This window comes from Phaethon aethereus (genome assembly GCF_964289735.1).
Source record: "Phaethon aethereus genome assembly, chromosome: 5".
Lineage (NCBI taxonomy): Eukaryota > Metazoa > Chordata > Aves > Phaethontiformes > Phaethontidae > Phaethon > Phaethon aethereus.
Genome location: NC_138579.1, coordinates 67428593 through 67443693, shown reverse-complemented (window position 1 = coordinate 67443693; position 15101 = coordinate 67428593). Strand labels below are relative to the sequence as shown.

The following is a 15101-nucleotide window of genomic DNA, read 5'->3' as shown; positions in this document are numbered from 1 at the left end:
ATGTGGGTTTTCTGGAATGCGAACTCTCTTTTGATTTTCTTTTTTTTTCTTCTTTCTTTTCAGGACTTGATTTTTATGGATACGTTAAACTAATCAACTTTATTAGATTAAAGGTAGGTGTGCCACATACTACTTCTGTAATCTGTCTGGAGAATGGGAAATCAAGATGCTGTGCTTTCAATTTGCCCTTTTTTAATAACTGTGTGAAATTTTGTCTTCTATTTCTAGAAATAAGATATTAGTAGGAATTAGAATAGCTATGGATTGGTTTATTTAGATGTGAAGTTATTTTCATTTTAAATATATTTAATTAATGTGATTTTTATGGTTTCCGGAGGAGGATGTTTAGACTTGCAAAAAGCCCATGCTATGTAGCATCATGTTGTTCTGTTAATTCATCTTGGCCTTTGACTCTGCTGTCTCACTCGAGTAACAGGTTCAATTCAGTTCAAACTGAAGTTTCTTAGTCCTCACGTGCATGTTGGTACAAAAGAGTCTTTCCTGGGCATGTGAGCTGGCCAAACCCCAACTGCATGTTTAGTAAGGACAACACCTGATCCCTTAGGTCACAGAACCTAAAATTAATCTCTGCTAAAACGATATCAGAAACAGGAAAGCTGATGGGACCATACAGTTTTAGGTTAGGCCTGTGTGTATTTTGTGTATTCGGTGACTTTGAAGTATGTTCTTTGGTTGTTCCTTAAAAGTGTAGGTTTATATTTAATACCATTTTATGTCATTAAACATGTTTTACTTAAATCTTCAAATCTTTACTTAAATCCCAAATAGTCATTTAAGATATAACTAGCTATGCAGAGTAAACACAGAAATGGAAAAACTGAAGTCCAGAATCTGCCTTCTCCTTTCTTGACCAAGTATTAACTGACTGGGTGCAAACAGGAGAGAATAGAGCATTTCTGAAATGTGTCCCTACAGCGCTGTTTGTGTGAAACCACTTTGCAGGATTAGTATCCTGGCTTTATTGATAGCCCTGTTGCAAGCTATAGGTCTGACAGTCAAAGAGCTGAGCAAACTTGCCTCCTGATAGAAGTGTAATCCTAAAAGTATCCTTCACTGTCTATCAGTCTGCTGTGCTTTACTGCTCGTACTGAATTCCTTGATCCTGCTGCTTCCCGGGCTTTGGGAGCCAGCCTAGGTCATAGGCTCAGTTTTATGCTGTTCTTTGGTCACCATGATTGTAGTGTCAGTGTGCTAAGGTGAGTACTTGTCAGAGCCACTGTTCTTGCTAGTTGTGCTTTAATAGTATCTTTCCCAGCCTTCGCTACAAAGCTCCTTTAATAGTAGCCCTTTTATTTTAATGGGTGGAAGAACAGATCTTCGTCTTATTTTCTTGAATGAAATTGAAGGGCTGGTGTTGGCTTACATGCTTTTCTTCTCTCTAGAAACCAACAGCAGTATATTTGAGTTCTTTAAGCAGCCCACTGCCGTGGGAAGGAGAGGAGTATTTGAAACCAGAGCTAGAAGATGATCTCCTACTTCAGTTTGGTAAATAAATGAATATGTTTCAGTAAGACTGTACTGCATTGTGGGGTGAATGTGGTATTGGCAGAGTTCACATCACATGAAGGATCATCACTATTATTCAATTGATTTACGTGCATGAGAAAGTCCACATACTAGCTGAAGTCATGACCTTGAGTGGTGCTGTGAAATTTTTACCACATGTTGTATGTTGGTTTTTAGTGGCTGAGATTTCCATAGCCCTGTTCTATTACCTGCATTTGCGTATTGTAAACATGATGTTCATAGTGGAGATGCTGTATGTAGTAATCAAGCAGGTCAAAGAGGCATTCCACCCAAAGTTCATTGGAAGATTTATGAAGCTTTTAAAGCTTAAATGTAGGTATTTAAAATCAGATGCATTCATTCAAAAATGTATGCTGTAAGTAAGGAGCGAGTAATTTGCCTTATTGGAAATGTTTTCATCTTTTATACAGGTTCTTTTTCGGGCTAACCCAGTGTAAGATACTACAGTTGCATAGAAGAGTGCTGCTGCTTTAGCAGTTCTAGTGATCAGTGCAAGCAGTCTTAATTTCTCTCGTGACAGTTCATCGGGTGGTCTTGAGAGAATTCAGTTTGACTTTTGAACTTATTTTTGCTGCCCATGATCCTCCCACTGTCTTCCTATTTCACACTCGATGGTACATTTTTCTTTCACCTAAACTATAAGGTACTTAGGGCTTGTGCATTTTCTTCTTCTCTGTACAGTCTGGAATGCAGTTTTGCCCTCTTCTAAGAGAGCCCGGCTGCATGATAGCAGAGATCATGTGTGGTAGAGGACATTGGTTACTTCAGGGATTTCACTGTATCAGTTCCTGCCTAATGTGTGCTCTTTGTCCAAGCTGTAGACCTTTGAGATGCTTTGAGGTGCCGTTGCGGTTGCTGAAGGGTTATGGGGGTGATCTAAACCCTGAAATCTTAGTTTAAGAATCTATGCTTTGTTTCAGTCCCATAGGCCAAGTAGTCAGTCTTCTGTGATTAAAAGGAACATGTGTTTTTTTATGAAGTCTTTTGCCTGTAACTTCTTACTATATTCAAAATCAAAGTAGCACCATTTTTTTTTAATCCACTAATATCTGTGGAAATCACCAGCTGAATTTAGAAAGAGGTGAATGGGACCTAGTGCCGAGTCTGAGTTTTGGTGGTTAAACAGCAATGTTTCATGTAGATTCATTCTGCTTATGCTCTTTTGAGTTTTGTTTGTTCATAAGCTTTATAAAAGCCCAAGGAATTGGTTTGAAAATTAAGAGTTATTCTCTAATTATTGAGAAAATCTAAATTTATGTACCTTCTTACCTTTGCCATTAACAGCCCTTTCGGCCTCAGAATAATGTAACTGGAAAACCAGAGGATAGGACTGTAATTAACTTGCAGTCTAAATCTAATGTCTCTTTTATTAATAATAAAACACTGGTATTTTAAGAAGCCTGAATTCTGGATTTATTTGCTTTGTAAACTTAGACTATTACTTGTTGTTAACGTAACCATTGCTTCTAGCATACCTGCTTTTACTGAGTAGTGTTTTGTTCTGCAGTTAGTCCTATCAAATTCAATCATGCTTCTTGTAAATCAGACTACTTTTACAAATTATCCAAAGACAGAAATAGCAACACTGAAAATATCATATGTTTATGAGCTGCTGTGAAGCAATGCGTGACTGGTAGGTGTGTTTTGTTTTTCTTCTCCCCATTTCATCAGATATAGAAGATCTTTGCGAACCTGCAAATGTTTTGCCTTCTAATGGTTTAAATGATACCGTGATGCTCCTTGAACAATTAAAACATGCAGAGCACAGAGCAAGACTTGCAGAAGCAGCGTTGGCTAGAGCACAAGATGATCTTCAAAAAATGAAGTAAGTGTTTTGCAGGTTTTTTTACTTGATGTGTTTTAGATGAGATGAGATGGTTTTGTTCAGTGGAAATTCAGAAAAGTGGTAGAATGTAACTATGACTTGTGCTGGGATTGCAGGTTTCGCTTTTGTCTTGTAGATGACTAGTAAAAATTTTGTAGATGATTAGTAAAAACTGCACAAAACCTAAACAAATTGAAAGAGTGAAGTATGCTTAGGAAATCTAAATAAGCACATGGCCCAGAAACATGTGTTTTGCTTCAGACCACTCTTGTTTTTCAGCCACTTCCTTGTTAGTCCTTTAAATACGAGTTCAAACATTGGAGATGTGCACAATGGAGAAGAGGGAAGTATTGACAAATTAAATACAGCACTCTAAATATTCTGAGAGATGGCTCCAAACATTGATTGTTAGTAGTAGAATCCAGTTACAGTTTGGAGAAACCCTCAGTGAAATGAATAAACCAACTTTTCAGCTACTTCTATTTTCAGTCTCGGGTATGGGTTCTGTTAGTGAGAATACTCAGTGCATCGCAGTCATGAATCGGGACATCCCCATAGCTGCATGTGGTACGTCTAAATCTTGAGGTCTTCAAAATACAGATTGCTGGTGCTCATGGATAAAACGGGGATAAAAACTTCTTTTTGGGTCACATAGGTTTGTCTTGGACAAACACGTCATTTCAAGATCACACTGAGCGCTGAAGAACTGAAATTTTATGTAAGAGACTTGGAAAAATAATTCATGTCCTTTTGTGGAAAAGTGGCAAAAAGCTTCTTTTGTAAAATACATTTGAGGGTTCGTTATATGTTTTGAGAGTACAGACTTGATGTTATTAGTAACTAAGTGTACCAAAATAAATTCATATATTTGTTCAAATCCTACCAGCTATGAACAATTATACATGTCAAATATTATCAGTTTTGTCTTCAGCTGGGTTTAACTTCTGCGAGTTGTACTTCATAGCATACAGTACTCTTCTGTGGTATTTGTGTACGTTATGCTTTAGAATTCATCATAAAGAATAAGAATGAAAGAAATTTCTCACCATACTTGGAAAACTTGGGGTTTTTTCTGTATGTTGTCTTGTCTTCCTCTTGTTCCCTTCTTCTTCATTTAAAAGAAACAAAAACCATTTCAGGTCATCAGCTGCAATTTCTTTTCAGCTCTGTAAACTCCAGCCAGGCTTGTATAGACTTCTTTTCAAGTTAGTATATCAAATTATCTGCTGCTGTAAAAGAGAGCCTTTAATTGTTCTTTGTCAATGTAAGGCCCTTCAGTTCAGCAGGGATCGGCTGGCAGCAGGATTAGCCAGATGTAGATCTGACGAAGCGGCACAGTTTTAAATTATGGACAGGTTAACGAGTTGCATTGTAGTAGCCTGCGTGCTGTAATTCATAGGGCTACTGATTCACGCTGGAGGTTACTCCATCGGTAGAGAGCATGTACGGATGTTTCCTTTCGGGGAAACCTCTGTGAAATAAAGATAGCTCAGAAGTCTGATGTGGAGCAAGAACAGTATACAGGACCTTAATCTACAGTAACCTGTTTTTCCACTGTTTTCTGTCATGGAAATAGGTTTATGCCAATATTTAATAGGCTGGTTGCCTGACGTCAACATCTGCAGTTAAAAAAAAAAGTAGATCCGGGAGCTTTCTCATGCTTTACCTGTCTACAGAGACTTCTTTGGAGACTAAACAACTATAACTTCTTTCAGTCGCAACATGATTGCATTATGCAGGTCTTGTTCTCTAAGGTGTGGAAAAAACATTGTAGGTTTTTTAATGACTGCCTTGTTCAGGATCAGTCATGCAGCTCCCTAGAGATTGTTGCCTTCAGGCCCTGGAATAATAGTGTGAGGACACCTAATTCTGAAATAATTTCTGCAGAAATGTTTTTCAAATTTGCTAGACCATGTAGACTTCCTGAATTATGATAACTGAAAGGGCTACAATGTAAAGACAGGTAGCTGGACATCTAGTGACTCCCCCCCCGCAAATGGTTAACAGTTCTGTAAATCAGGTCGCCTTTAGCATTAGATATAACTTAGAGTTTTAAGAGCATGGCTTGTATATCCTGAGTTTTTTTTCATCTGTTTTTTCATCCTGTTTAGAGATGATGGCTTTTATTTTTACTTACCTTCTTTTTTTTTCTTGATGAAAAAGGCAAGAGGACAGTTCTGTCTCCAGAGTTTATTTGGTACTTGTGTTGCATGCATAGGCTGGAGGAACTATTGCCTGAATCCATTTGAAACTTAAAATCGGGTTTAAATCTTACAAAATGCTAACTGTAGTTAATTGTGTGTCATAGAATCTGTTTTTTGTAAGTTTCAAATTTTTATTGTTTTGATATTTATCTAAAAGCAAGGAAAAGGCAAACTGCCATGGTAAAGAGCAATACTAAAAATAAGATCCAGACCTTACCTGAATGTCAGCAAGTATAGGAAGTTTCTGATACTGAAAAAGGTTTAATACGAGTTCCTTTACCACCTTCACTTCCCCATCCAGAGTAGTTAAGCAGAGAAGAATTTCACATGTCAGGACTGACATAGTATTTTTAGTGGTGGTGTTCTAGAAGGGTGGTACTGGTAATGGGGTGTTACCTACAGCTCCTGTACGTTAAGTTCCTGTTTAAGAAAGTATGATCACCGTTAAACGTGAGCTTTAGCTGCTTTAGAGTGGTCTAGGATGCAATTTGTGTTGATGTTGGACTATGGACCTTGGAGGAATAATGTCTGCCTGAAGCGTGTTTGCTTTTTCACTTCATTGCATGTACAGTATGGGCCGTTTGCTTGTCAACATTCAATTGTGTATTTTGTGTATTTTGTCATCAAAACTGCTTTGAGAAATGAGATGAGAACGTGCATATTAAGAATGCAAGGCCACAAGGAGGAAAAATGCGTAGCAGCATGTGAATAAAACTGAAATCAAAATAAATTTACTTTTAAGCTCGCTCTTGTTCCTGCCCAAATGCTTCAATTTTAAAGTCATTTCTTCAAGCTGCCGCTAGTCATGCCGTTTAGAATTAGGTGTTCGTTGTGGTTTTGAGTCTGCATCTGTGTTACGTGGCCTAAAACGCACGTTGTCCCCGTGCTGACTTCAGCCGCCAGCTTTTGGACGAGCGAGTGCGAAATGGGTAATTCCTCCTCAGAGACAGAAGCGACGTCCGAACCGGATCGGCGGTGGCTGACACACGGACGCAGCCGATGTTTCACCGCTGATATTTGCTGCTTAAAAGCAGCAAGTCGTCGTGGCCGGCGGGCGACGGACGGAGAACGGGGGTGCAGGAGCCTGGCGGGGCCGGCAGAGGGAGGTTGTGCACACTCGAAGCCGGTCCCATTGTTGCCAGAGCCCGGTGCAGGCGGGATTCCTGACCTCTCGCGGGCCCCTTTTCCCCCCTCTCCCCCCGCCTCGTTTTCCTGATCCCAGAAACATGTCCCAAGGGGTATATTTCAAATTGATTACAGGCAATTCGCACAGGATTTTGTGAGGAACGCAGATGTGGGAAGCCGCTCGTGGTCAGGCGCCGTTGCAGACCTTCAGGAGGATGAGGATGGCGTTTACTTCAGCTCTTATGGGCATTATGGGATACACGAAGAGATGCTAAAGGTTAGAAAGTCACCTCAACTGCTGAGTAGGACTAAAGAGGAAAGATGGAGCGGAGTGGGCTCCGTGCCCATAAATATACTGCAGAGCAGCTGCATTTTTAACCCTTTGTATACATGACAGGTTTTTCCTAGGAGTTGGGGTGAGGGGTTTTTTCCCAGTTTTATTTCCTTTGTGTAAATTCTCTATGGGAAGCATTAGGAACATAAAATCATTTACTCTACAGATACGCTTGAAGATACATTACAATATCTGTACCACAACCTTACCTTGGCAAAAGCAGCTTTTTCCTGCGTGCTTAAAAGACAAAGGATAAAACATAGTACGGATGGTGAATATTTTTCTGTAGTTTATATTTTCCTAACGATTGACATTTTTCAGGCAAAACCACTTTTCAAATACTGTGGTTTTCTATTGCATTAGGTAAACAAAATTGGTATTTGTGTACAGTTCAGTGTATTGATAACATAACACTGAAGAGCTGGAAAAATTGTATGATCTTTTTATACAATACAGATTTTTAAAAAACACGTAAAACTCTTCAAAGGCAAACCTGTGTATGCCCTCTTAACTTAATTATGAAAGTTATTGTGATTTTTTTTTTTTTGACATGTAAATCAAAATCTCTTAATGTTTCCTTTCAGAGAAAGTATCCTAGTTGTGAAAGTCATAAACAGTTTCATCATTTTAAGGCAAAAAATAAATAAAATTGCTGACCAATGTAAAGATGGAATATGGAGTTGTGAAGTGACTTTGTCCATACAGGTAGCATGTAACTTTCTCTGCCTTGTAAATCATTTAGTGGCCTCAGTGTAAAAATACACATGAGTCTGTGTTAAGAATAGTATAAGCATGAGGTTAATTTTAAAGAGAGGGATTTTACAGAAGTAGAGAGATATCTGCAGAGGTAGAAGAATGTTTTCCAAAATATGTAGGCTAGAGAAATGTATTTAAAGTCTTGAAGATAAATAAAAATATTAGAAGCTTGGTTTTGCAGTTGTATAAAGATGTCATTTGTGATGTTATAGGCTATAGGATGAGGAACCCTTTCTATTTGCTAATAAAGTTTTTATTGCACAAGCAGATTGGTACAAAATCATATTTTATTGATTTCAGGAAATGTTTGTCAGAATGCTTTTAAGACTTGATTTTCCTAAACATAGGGAAAAAAAATTATTTTTATCATGTGTGCATTGAAATTTTTCCTATATGGTAGGCATTCTTTTTTTTTTTAATGTTTACCTTATTAATACAGTGGCTTGATACTTTGACATTTTTAAGGGGAGACTTGCTGTCTGAATTTTCTGTCTGTTTCTGATACTGTTCAGTTTTGAAACCTTTTTTTTCCTTATGCTTGGTAGTGGTAGGATGAAGTTTCAATTTGTTTCTTTTGCTGCAAATACTTCAGGGATGGAGGAAGAGTATTGTTACTTTACGCTGGCCAAATGGCTAGTGTTTCCCGTGTTCTTTTTTTTTTTTCCTTGAGAATTTCTTGACCATCATTTTAATAAATTTCCTTACCGTTTTATTTAAAAACAAAACAAAAAAAACCCCTTACATTGAAATGGCGAGCGAGAGAATGGAATTGATGAATAGAGAGACCTGAAGTGAATGACCGTGGCTTGCTCGAGCAGCAGTGCCTATACTGGAGACAGCAGCTAGAATTGTATTGATTAAGTTGGGGCAGTGCTGAGGCAACCTGCGTGGGCAGGATGTAAGGCTGAAAGCTTTCCAGCTGACTGCTTTCTCGACTCATGCTGAACCTTCTGCTGCTTTTTTTTTTTTTAACTTTTTTTGGTCATTTCAGCAAATCCTGTATATTTTGCAATCGAGGTGAAGTCCTACAAATAAATTTTAAAGTTTCCTGGGTTTTTTTATTCACATTGATCATGTATAATTTTTAAGTACAATTTTCTAAAATCATCCCTGTTTGTTTGGGCTCTGTGTGATAATCCTCCTAAACTTAAAAACTGGGTTTTAGGACTTTCAAGACTCGAATAATGTGGGTTTTATCCAGAATTTTTACGAACATATCCTTTGATCTTGTTTTTCTACTGAAATAGACTTTGTAGCGAAAATTTCTTTAGTTTCTGTTCTGTTTCTAAAAATTCTTACCTGCCATAGTAGAAAAATGGTAACTTAAATATAAGGAGTTGGATTTTATACGTTGGTACTATTTATAGACTTGTCTTTACTAGATAAAAATTGCTTAAAATTTTTCTTTTATTTCGCTCTAACACTTGAACTGCAACAGCAATTCCAAAACTATACTTGCCTGTCAATTTGTGTACCTGCTGATGCATATTAAGATAATCAGTGTTTTAATATATTACCCTGCTGATAGGTTGAGCTATGCCGCTAGCTTTCATATACTAAAATACTACAAATGTTTAGTTACGTGCTTGAAAACATTCCAGCTTCTCAAGTCATGTTGTATTACAGTTAAGTTTGTTTATTTATTTATTATATTAGTCTTTCATAGAATGGGCTGTACTGCTTCAATTATTAGCTTGCCTTCAGGTTTGTAAATTTGCAGTTTGTTCAGAAACAGACGAAGTTCATCTGATCCATAACTTTTTTTTTTAAGGAATCTATGTGTCTGGAGTGTCAGAGAATAAAATACAGAACACTTCATGAGCTTATGACTCAGATTTTTGCTATTGTATAGAAAGCCGTTACATAAAGATAATGCAGTATTGCCACTCTATTACTGCTGTTCCTGGAAAGTGGTGAAGAGGTATTAAGAACTTTGAAACATCCAAACTCAAATGCAGCAGGTCAGGAAAATGTAAGCCAATTCCTTATTTTTCCTTCAGAGGCACAGCTGGCTTCATTTGCAAAGAATAAATTCTGAAAGAAAATAGTATGGGAAGTGTAGTTATTGCAGAGCCCTTATAAGTATAGTCGCCGCAAAACACCCTTAGGCCAAGTTAAAAAGCAACTGTTTCAGCGTTTTTGAATGTTATGCTGTACATAAGTAGAAAAAGTGAACGTTGGTTTTTATTCTTTAAATTGTAGGATAAAGTGCGTACAGAAAGCTATCGTGACTTCATTTACCAAAACCCACATATCTTCAAGGACAAGGTAGGTAAAACAGCGCAGAAAATACAATAATTTCTGCACTTTGTGTTTTCTCAAGTGGTAGAAATCCTTCAGGCTGGCTATTTTGTAGCTTTAGGAATGGAATATCGCACTGACAAGGTTTGATTTAATGTACTGTGCCTTGATTAGGTGGTAGAGTGCTATTCAGCTGCTGGAGGGTGCAAAGTGCTGATAACAGAAGTGCTGATCGCTATTGTCATTGTTCTGTGTGCCATGTCGGGGTGTTCATTAATTATGTTGGCGGGGTTAAGTTGAGCCTTTCTTGTCCAGTATATTAAGTGGAATCTATCTTAGAGGGCCTCTTTACCAGAATGTAAGTGAATTTCAATTTGTGCCTGATACAGTAAAAGCCTCCTAGAAGCACACTGTAATTAGAACTGCGGGAGAATTCATATGTAACTGATTGATTGAATTAGTGCTGTTTAGCGTCTCCAGACAAGGTTATTGTTTAGAGACGTAGAACCAGAACTAGTGTTTCACTTGCAGTGGGGAGAGGTTGCACTGACGTGTGTTTATGATCTTACTGTGGTTATGACTCCCGCACAGTTATGATCCTCTTCTTGTCTTCTGTATTTCTGCTGGCTATTTCTGGTGAGTTTGTCATGTTTGAGTTATGCTGTGCAGCCTTCTGGTCTGGATTAGCTTTCCTCTACTTGGTGCTTACCATTCCTAGGCTGTGTATGGACATTTCTTAATGTGAAACCAGGATGCCTAGGTTTATGGAAGATGATCGCCGTTGATCTTCATTTTGGTTTGGATTGAGTCTTTGTTAGTAAGTGATAATACAAGGCTTCAGGATAGTTGTGGAAGTAATAACAGTGCACCCATCTGATAATTCCCCAGCTGGGAATTGTGCTAGATATGGTTTTGTCCTAGGTAGGGGGTATTTCAAGGTAGATAGTGCATACTCTTTGTATGTCTTATCTCAGTTTTCTTTCCACAACTTCAGCAGAAAAACATTAGGAAAAGAGTTTTCTTCCTCTTCTGCTTCAGTGCATGTCACAAGTCTGTTTGTACTAAACATTTCTAAGCTCTTCAGTTATAATGAGAGAACAAGCAAAAGTGTTCCAGAAACATTATGCTGCCAGCTACTTAAAAGATGTGGTAACTGCATAGGTGGGCAGCTCATCCAACAAAGCAGAAAGATCAATAAAGGAAAGAAAACTTCTGTGGAAAAAATTGGTAACTGCAGGTTTTCACAGGTTAAGACTGGTCTTCAATTACTTGGAATGTGTGTCCTAGTGGAACAGTAATTTTTCAGAATTGGTTGTATTTCTCCTCTGCTGTATGGACATATTGGTAATGTTCAAAACAAAACATGGATGAACTGTTACAGACAACTTTGCTTTCATGTGAAGTAAAAACAAAGTAAGCACACACAATTTCTAGCGGTTTCCTGAGCAAGTGCATCTACAGCTGGGACTGAAGCATTCAACTTCTAAAGAAAAGCTGGTTTCTGAACTCAGCAATTTTTGGATCAAGATTACCTCAAATTCATGGGTATCCAAGTCCATCATAGTGTGCTGAGGTTGAATGGAAAGAAAGATTCACAATTGCTTTGAGTTCCCAACAGCTTCTCTCCAGGTGACCAGTGCCTCACTTAACTTCTGTGTCTGACTAAATGTTGATGTAGATTTCGCTTGGTACACTGGTATGGAGAATATATGGGATTTTTTTCAGAGCTTAAGCTTTGCAGTGGCATCTGTTACAGACTTCTGCTGAAGGAACTGTTAAGATGTTTTCCTTAGTTTATGTATCTTATGATGCTCTGAGAACCATATTAATGAGTAAAACTTCCAGCTTGCGGAAATAGGCTGTTTTCCCTTAAAGTTTGATTACAACTTTTAAAAAAAAAGTGAGTACAGGTCTGATATGTATTTCCTAGAACTCCTGTATGGTATTTCTCCCTTAAAAATACACAGTGATGCTTTTTGTTGTTTCTGAAAGGACACCTGTGAGGTGGGTTGGAAGATCTTGTTCAAAGAGCTTAATTGGTCATACTAGCTTTTGATGCAAGTCTGCAGTACCCCAGCGAGGTGTGATTGTCAGGTAACATGATAATAGAGTATCTAGGTTTGTTTATTCCTTGTACTTTATTTAGAACCAGCCGATACGTTCTCTCCCAGCTTTCAAAAGAAATTACTAGAACTTGAATGAATCCTGCTTGCTGCTTTTATTTACAGTGTGTCTGATGTACTTGAGATGAGAATAGGACAATTTGGATTACCTAGCAGGAGTAGTTAAGGTGGCCTTAGTAAAAGGAAATGTGATCCATTTTACAGTGAGAGTATATTTTGGTGGAAAAATAATTGGTTAGAAAAGCAGTCTTGCCAAGCTTAGTTTTTGTTGTAGAATAGAAGTCTGATTGAGGGGGAAAAATGAGTTTTTAAACATTGTTCCTACTAAAAGTTTATTGATGGAATTAAAGTAATTGGCCAAATTACCTGACCTGTTTTTCTGAGTTTGAAGTGATTTTTTTCTTGTTGCTAAAAGTAGAATATCGGTTCTGATTAGACTGCAGAGAAGGATGTGATGCTGCAGTATATTATGGCATAGTCGAATCGCCAGTCCAGCTGCTCCAGATCTCTGGTGAGAGGCCATATTTGATCACCACAAGAATGCGTTAGGTGTAGACCCTTGTCCTTAGGCTAATTGGTGATCACTCTGCTCACCATTCCTCAGATGTGTTCCAGCTTGTATATTTTCTCTCCTGTGCCTTTTTAATCCACCCCCTTCCCCTGCCTAAGGCTAGATGAGTTCCATCTGGTTTTTTAAGTGACCAAGGCAGCTGTCCAAAGTGGTGTCTGTCTTGATTTTTTTCCAATTTGTGGTGATTGCTCTCTTTCATGCAACTGTACATCAAGATCGTTCTTTCACAGAGGTTTATTTTTGGCTCTGTCTTCCAGCTTTCATGGCTCAGCAATTGTGTTAACCACCATGGGTAAAGTGTTAGAATAGATGATGTCAAGGGGCGTGAGATTTCAGCAGCTGCGAGAACATAGATTTTTACTTTCTGTTCCTGTCTCCAGAAGACTTCAGTCTAAGGATTTCTGTAGCCGTTACATATCCATATGTAAGTTGTGAATGAGTTGTAAGAGTTGACTGCTATTGGAACACAGCTGCAAAGAGCTGCAAGTGGAACAAGTAACTACCGTCAACTTCCATGGCCAGCCTCTGCACAAGGTTCTGTAAAAAATTCATCACGCTCATGTTTTTTAGTCTGATTCCAGATTGTAAGTTGCTCTGCCAAGACAGGTGGCAGTCAACTCTTCAGTCATTGCTTCCCAGCACACCACAGAAGCTCGCTTACACTGGGCTGCTAAGGATAAACAGCTATTTTTATTCATGCTGGCTTCAGAATCATTGTTCTGTATCCATCATCAGAACGTATAGAATTGTAGGCAGGGCAAGCAGACCTGATGTGTAGAGCATTCAAGTATTTACTTTAATACAGTTTGTCAGGTGAAATTTAAAAGTGCACATGCTAGTTTTTGTTGTGCCAGAGCAAGAATGCTCGGTAGCTCATAAGCTAGATAGTTTGTCAGTAGGGTACATTATTGCCTTGAAATATTTTGTAAAATGGGGTTGTAATTGTCAAGTGTGGGATTGATTGCTGAGTAATTTGATGCCTTCTTTGGAAAAAAGTTTGATGTCACAAAAGCCCTGAGGACACCTTTTACAACACTGGATGCTGTGCTAAGGAGAGACTATGAAATAAGTTAGTTTTCCTTTCTAATAAACTATTTTTATGACTAGTAATTCTGACTCAATGTTCCTGTTATCTTAGAAGTGTTTTAGTAAGTTGTGCTTACTGTCTTGTTTAGGTGTCTTGTATGGGAAAGGAAGTCTGTCTTTACAGTCCTGATTCTGTTAATGCTTAAATACCATGCGTGATATGAGTGACTGTATGTCATGTTTAGGAAACTTTTTGATTTTTTCATGTTTCAGAACATTTCTGGGTTTAGTGCTTAGAATTTTTAAACACAGTTAGTAAAGTTTAACTATACTAAGCAGAAGTCTAACAAGACCGCTGATGATCTGGCCAATGCAACAGAATGCACCCTCAGCAAATTTGCAGATGATGCAAAACTGGGAGGAGTGCTTGATATAACACATGGTTGTGCTGCCATTCAGAAGGACCTCCGCAGGCTGGAGATATGGGCCAGTGGGGTCCTGTGCAGGGGGCGCGGGGCAATGCAAGACCATGCAGCTGGGGATGGAAGAAGAACCCCCCCACACCGGCAGCGGCTGGGGGTCTACTGGCTGGGAAGCAGCTCTGCAGAAAAGAATTTGGGGGCCCTGGTCAACACCAAGTTGGCCATGAGGCAGCAACACGCGCCCTTGTGACAAAGGCAGCCAGGCAGCCTCCTGGGCTGCGTTAGGAAGATGACTGTCACCAGCAGGTCAAGAGAGGTGAACCTTCTCTTGGGCACAGCCCCAGGGAGATGACTTCTGGAGTGCTGTGCCCAGTGCTGGGTTCGCCAGCGCAAGGGTGAGATGAACGTACTGGAGTAAGACCAGTGAAAGACCACAAAGATGGTGAAGGGACTGGAGCATGCGTGGTAGAGGGGGAGGCTGAAAGCGCTGGGGTGGCTTTGTCTGGAGAAGGGGAGGCTCGGGCGATCTTCTCAGTGTGTATAAATGCCTGGTGGTGGGGGGAGTGTGGCAGGTGGAGCCAGACTGTTCTCAGCAGTGCTCAGGGCCAGGGCAAAAGCAATGGGCACAAGCTGAACTCCAGGCAGTTGCCTTGAAAGCATCAGGAACCCCTTTTTACTGTGAGGGCAGTAGAAGAGTGGCACAGGTTGCCCAGAGGTTGTGGAGTCTCTGTCCTTGGAGATACTCAAAAGCTGTTTGGATACGGTCCTGAGCCATCTTCTCTAGTTGACCCTGCTTTGAGCAGGGGGGTGGACTAAGTGATCTCCAGAGGTCCCTTTCAGCCTCAAATATTCTGTGTTTCTGTGAAAACATCAAATGTGAAACTCATAGCTTAAAAATCTACTGTAACACATGCAAAATTAAGTGT

At 39.1% G+C, this 15101-nt stretch overlaps 1 protein-coding gene across 1 annotated transcript in view; it reads left to right on the top strand.

Annotated features, from left to right (window-relative positions):
• Nucleotides 1-15101, top strand: part of PRMT3 (protein arginine methyltransferase 3) — a gene marked incomplete at both ends in the record, with an annotated part of 67641 nt that overhangs the window by 2441 nt on the left and 50099 nt on the right. The window contains 5 exons of the mRNA XM_082000561.1: nucleotides 64-113; nucleotides 1404-1506; nucleotides 3220-3373; nucleotides 6838-6979; nucleotides 9995-10060. Coding sequence (XP_081856687.1) covers nucleotides 64-113; nucleotides 1404-1506; nucleotides 3220-3373; nucleotides 6838-6979; nucleotides 9995-10060 — 515 coding nt within the window. The remainder of the gene's footprint in view (nucleotides 1-63; nucleotides 114-1403; nucleotides 1507-3219; nucleotides 3374-6837; nucleotides 6980-9994; nucleotides 10061-15101) is intronic.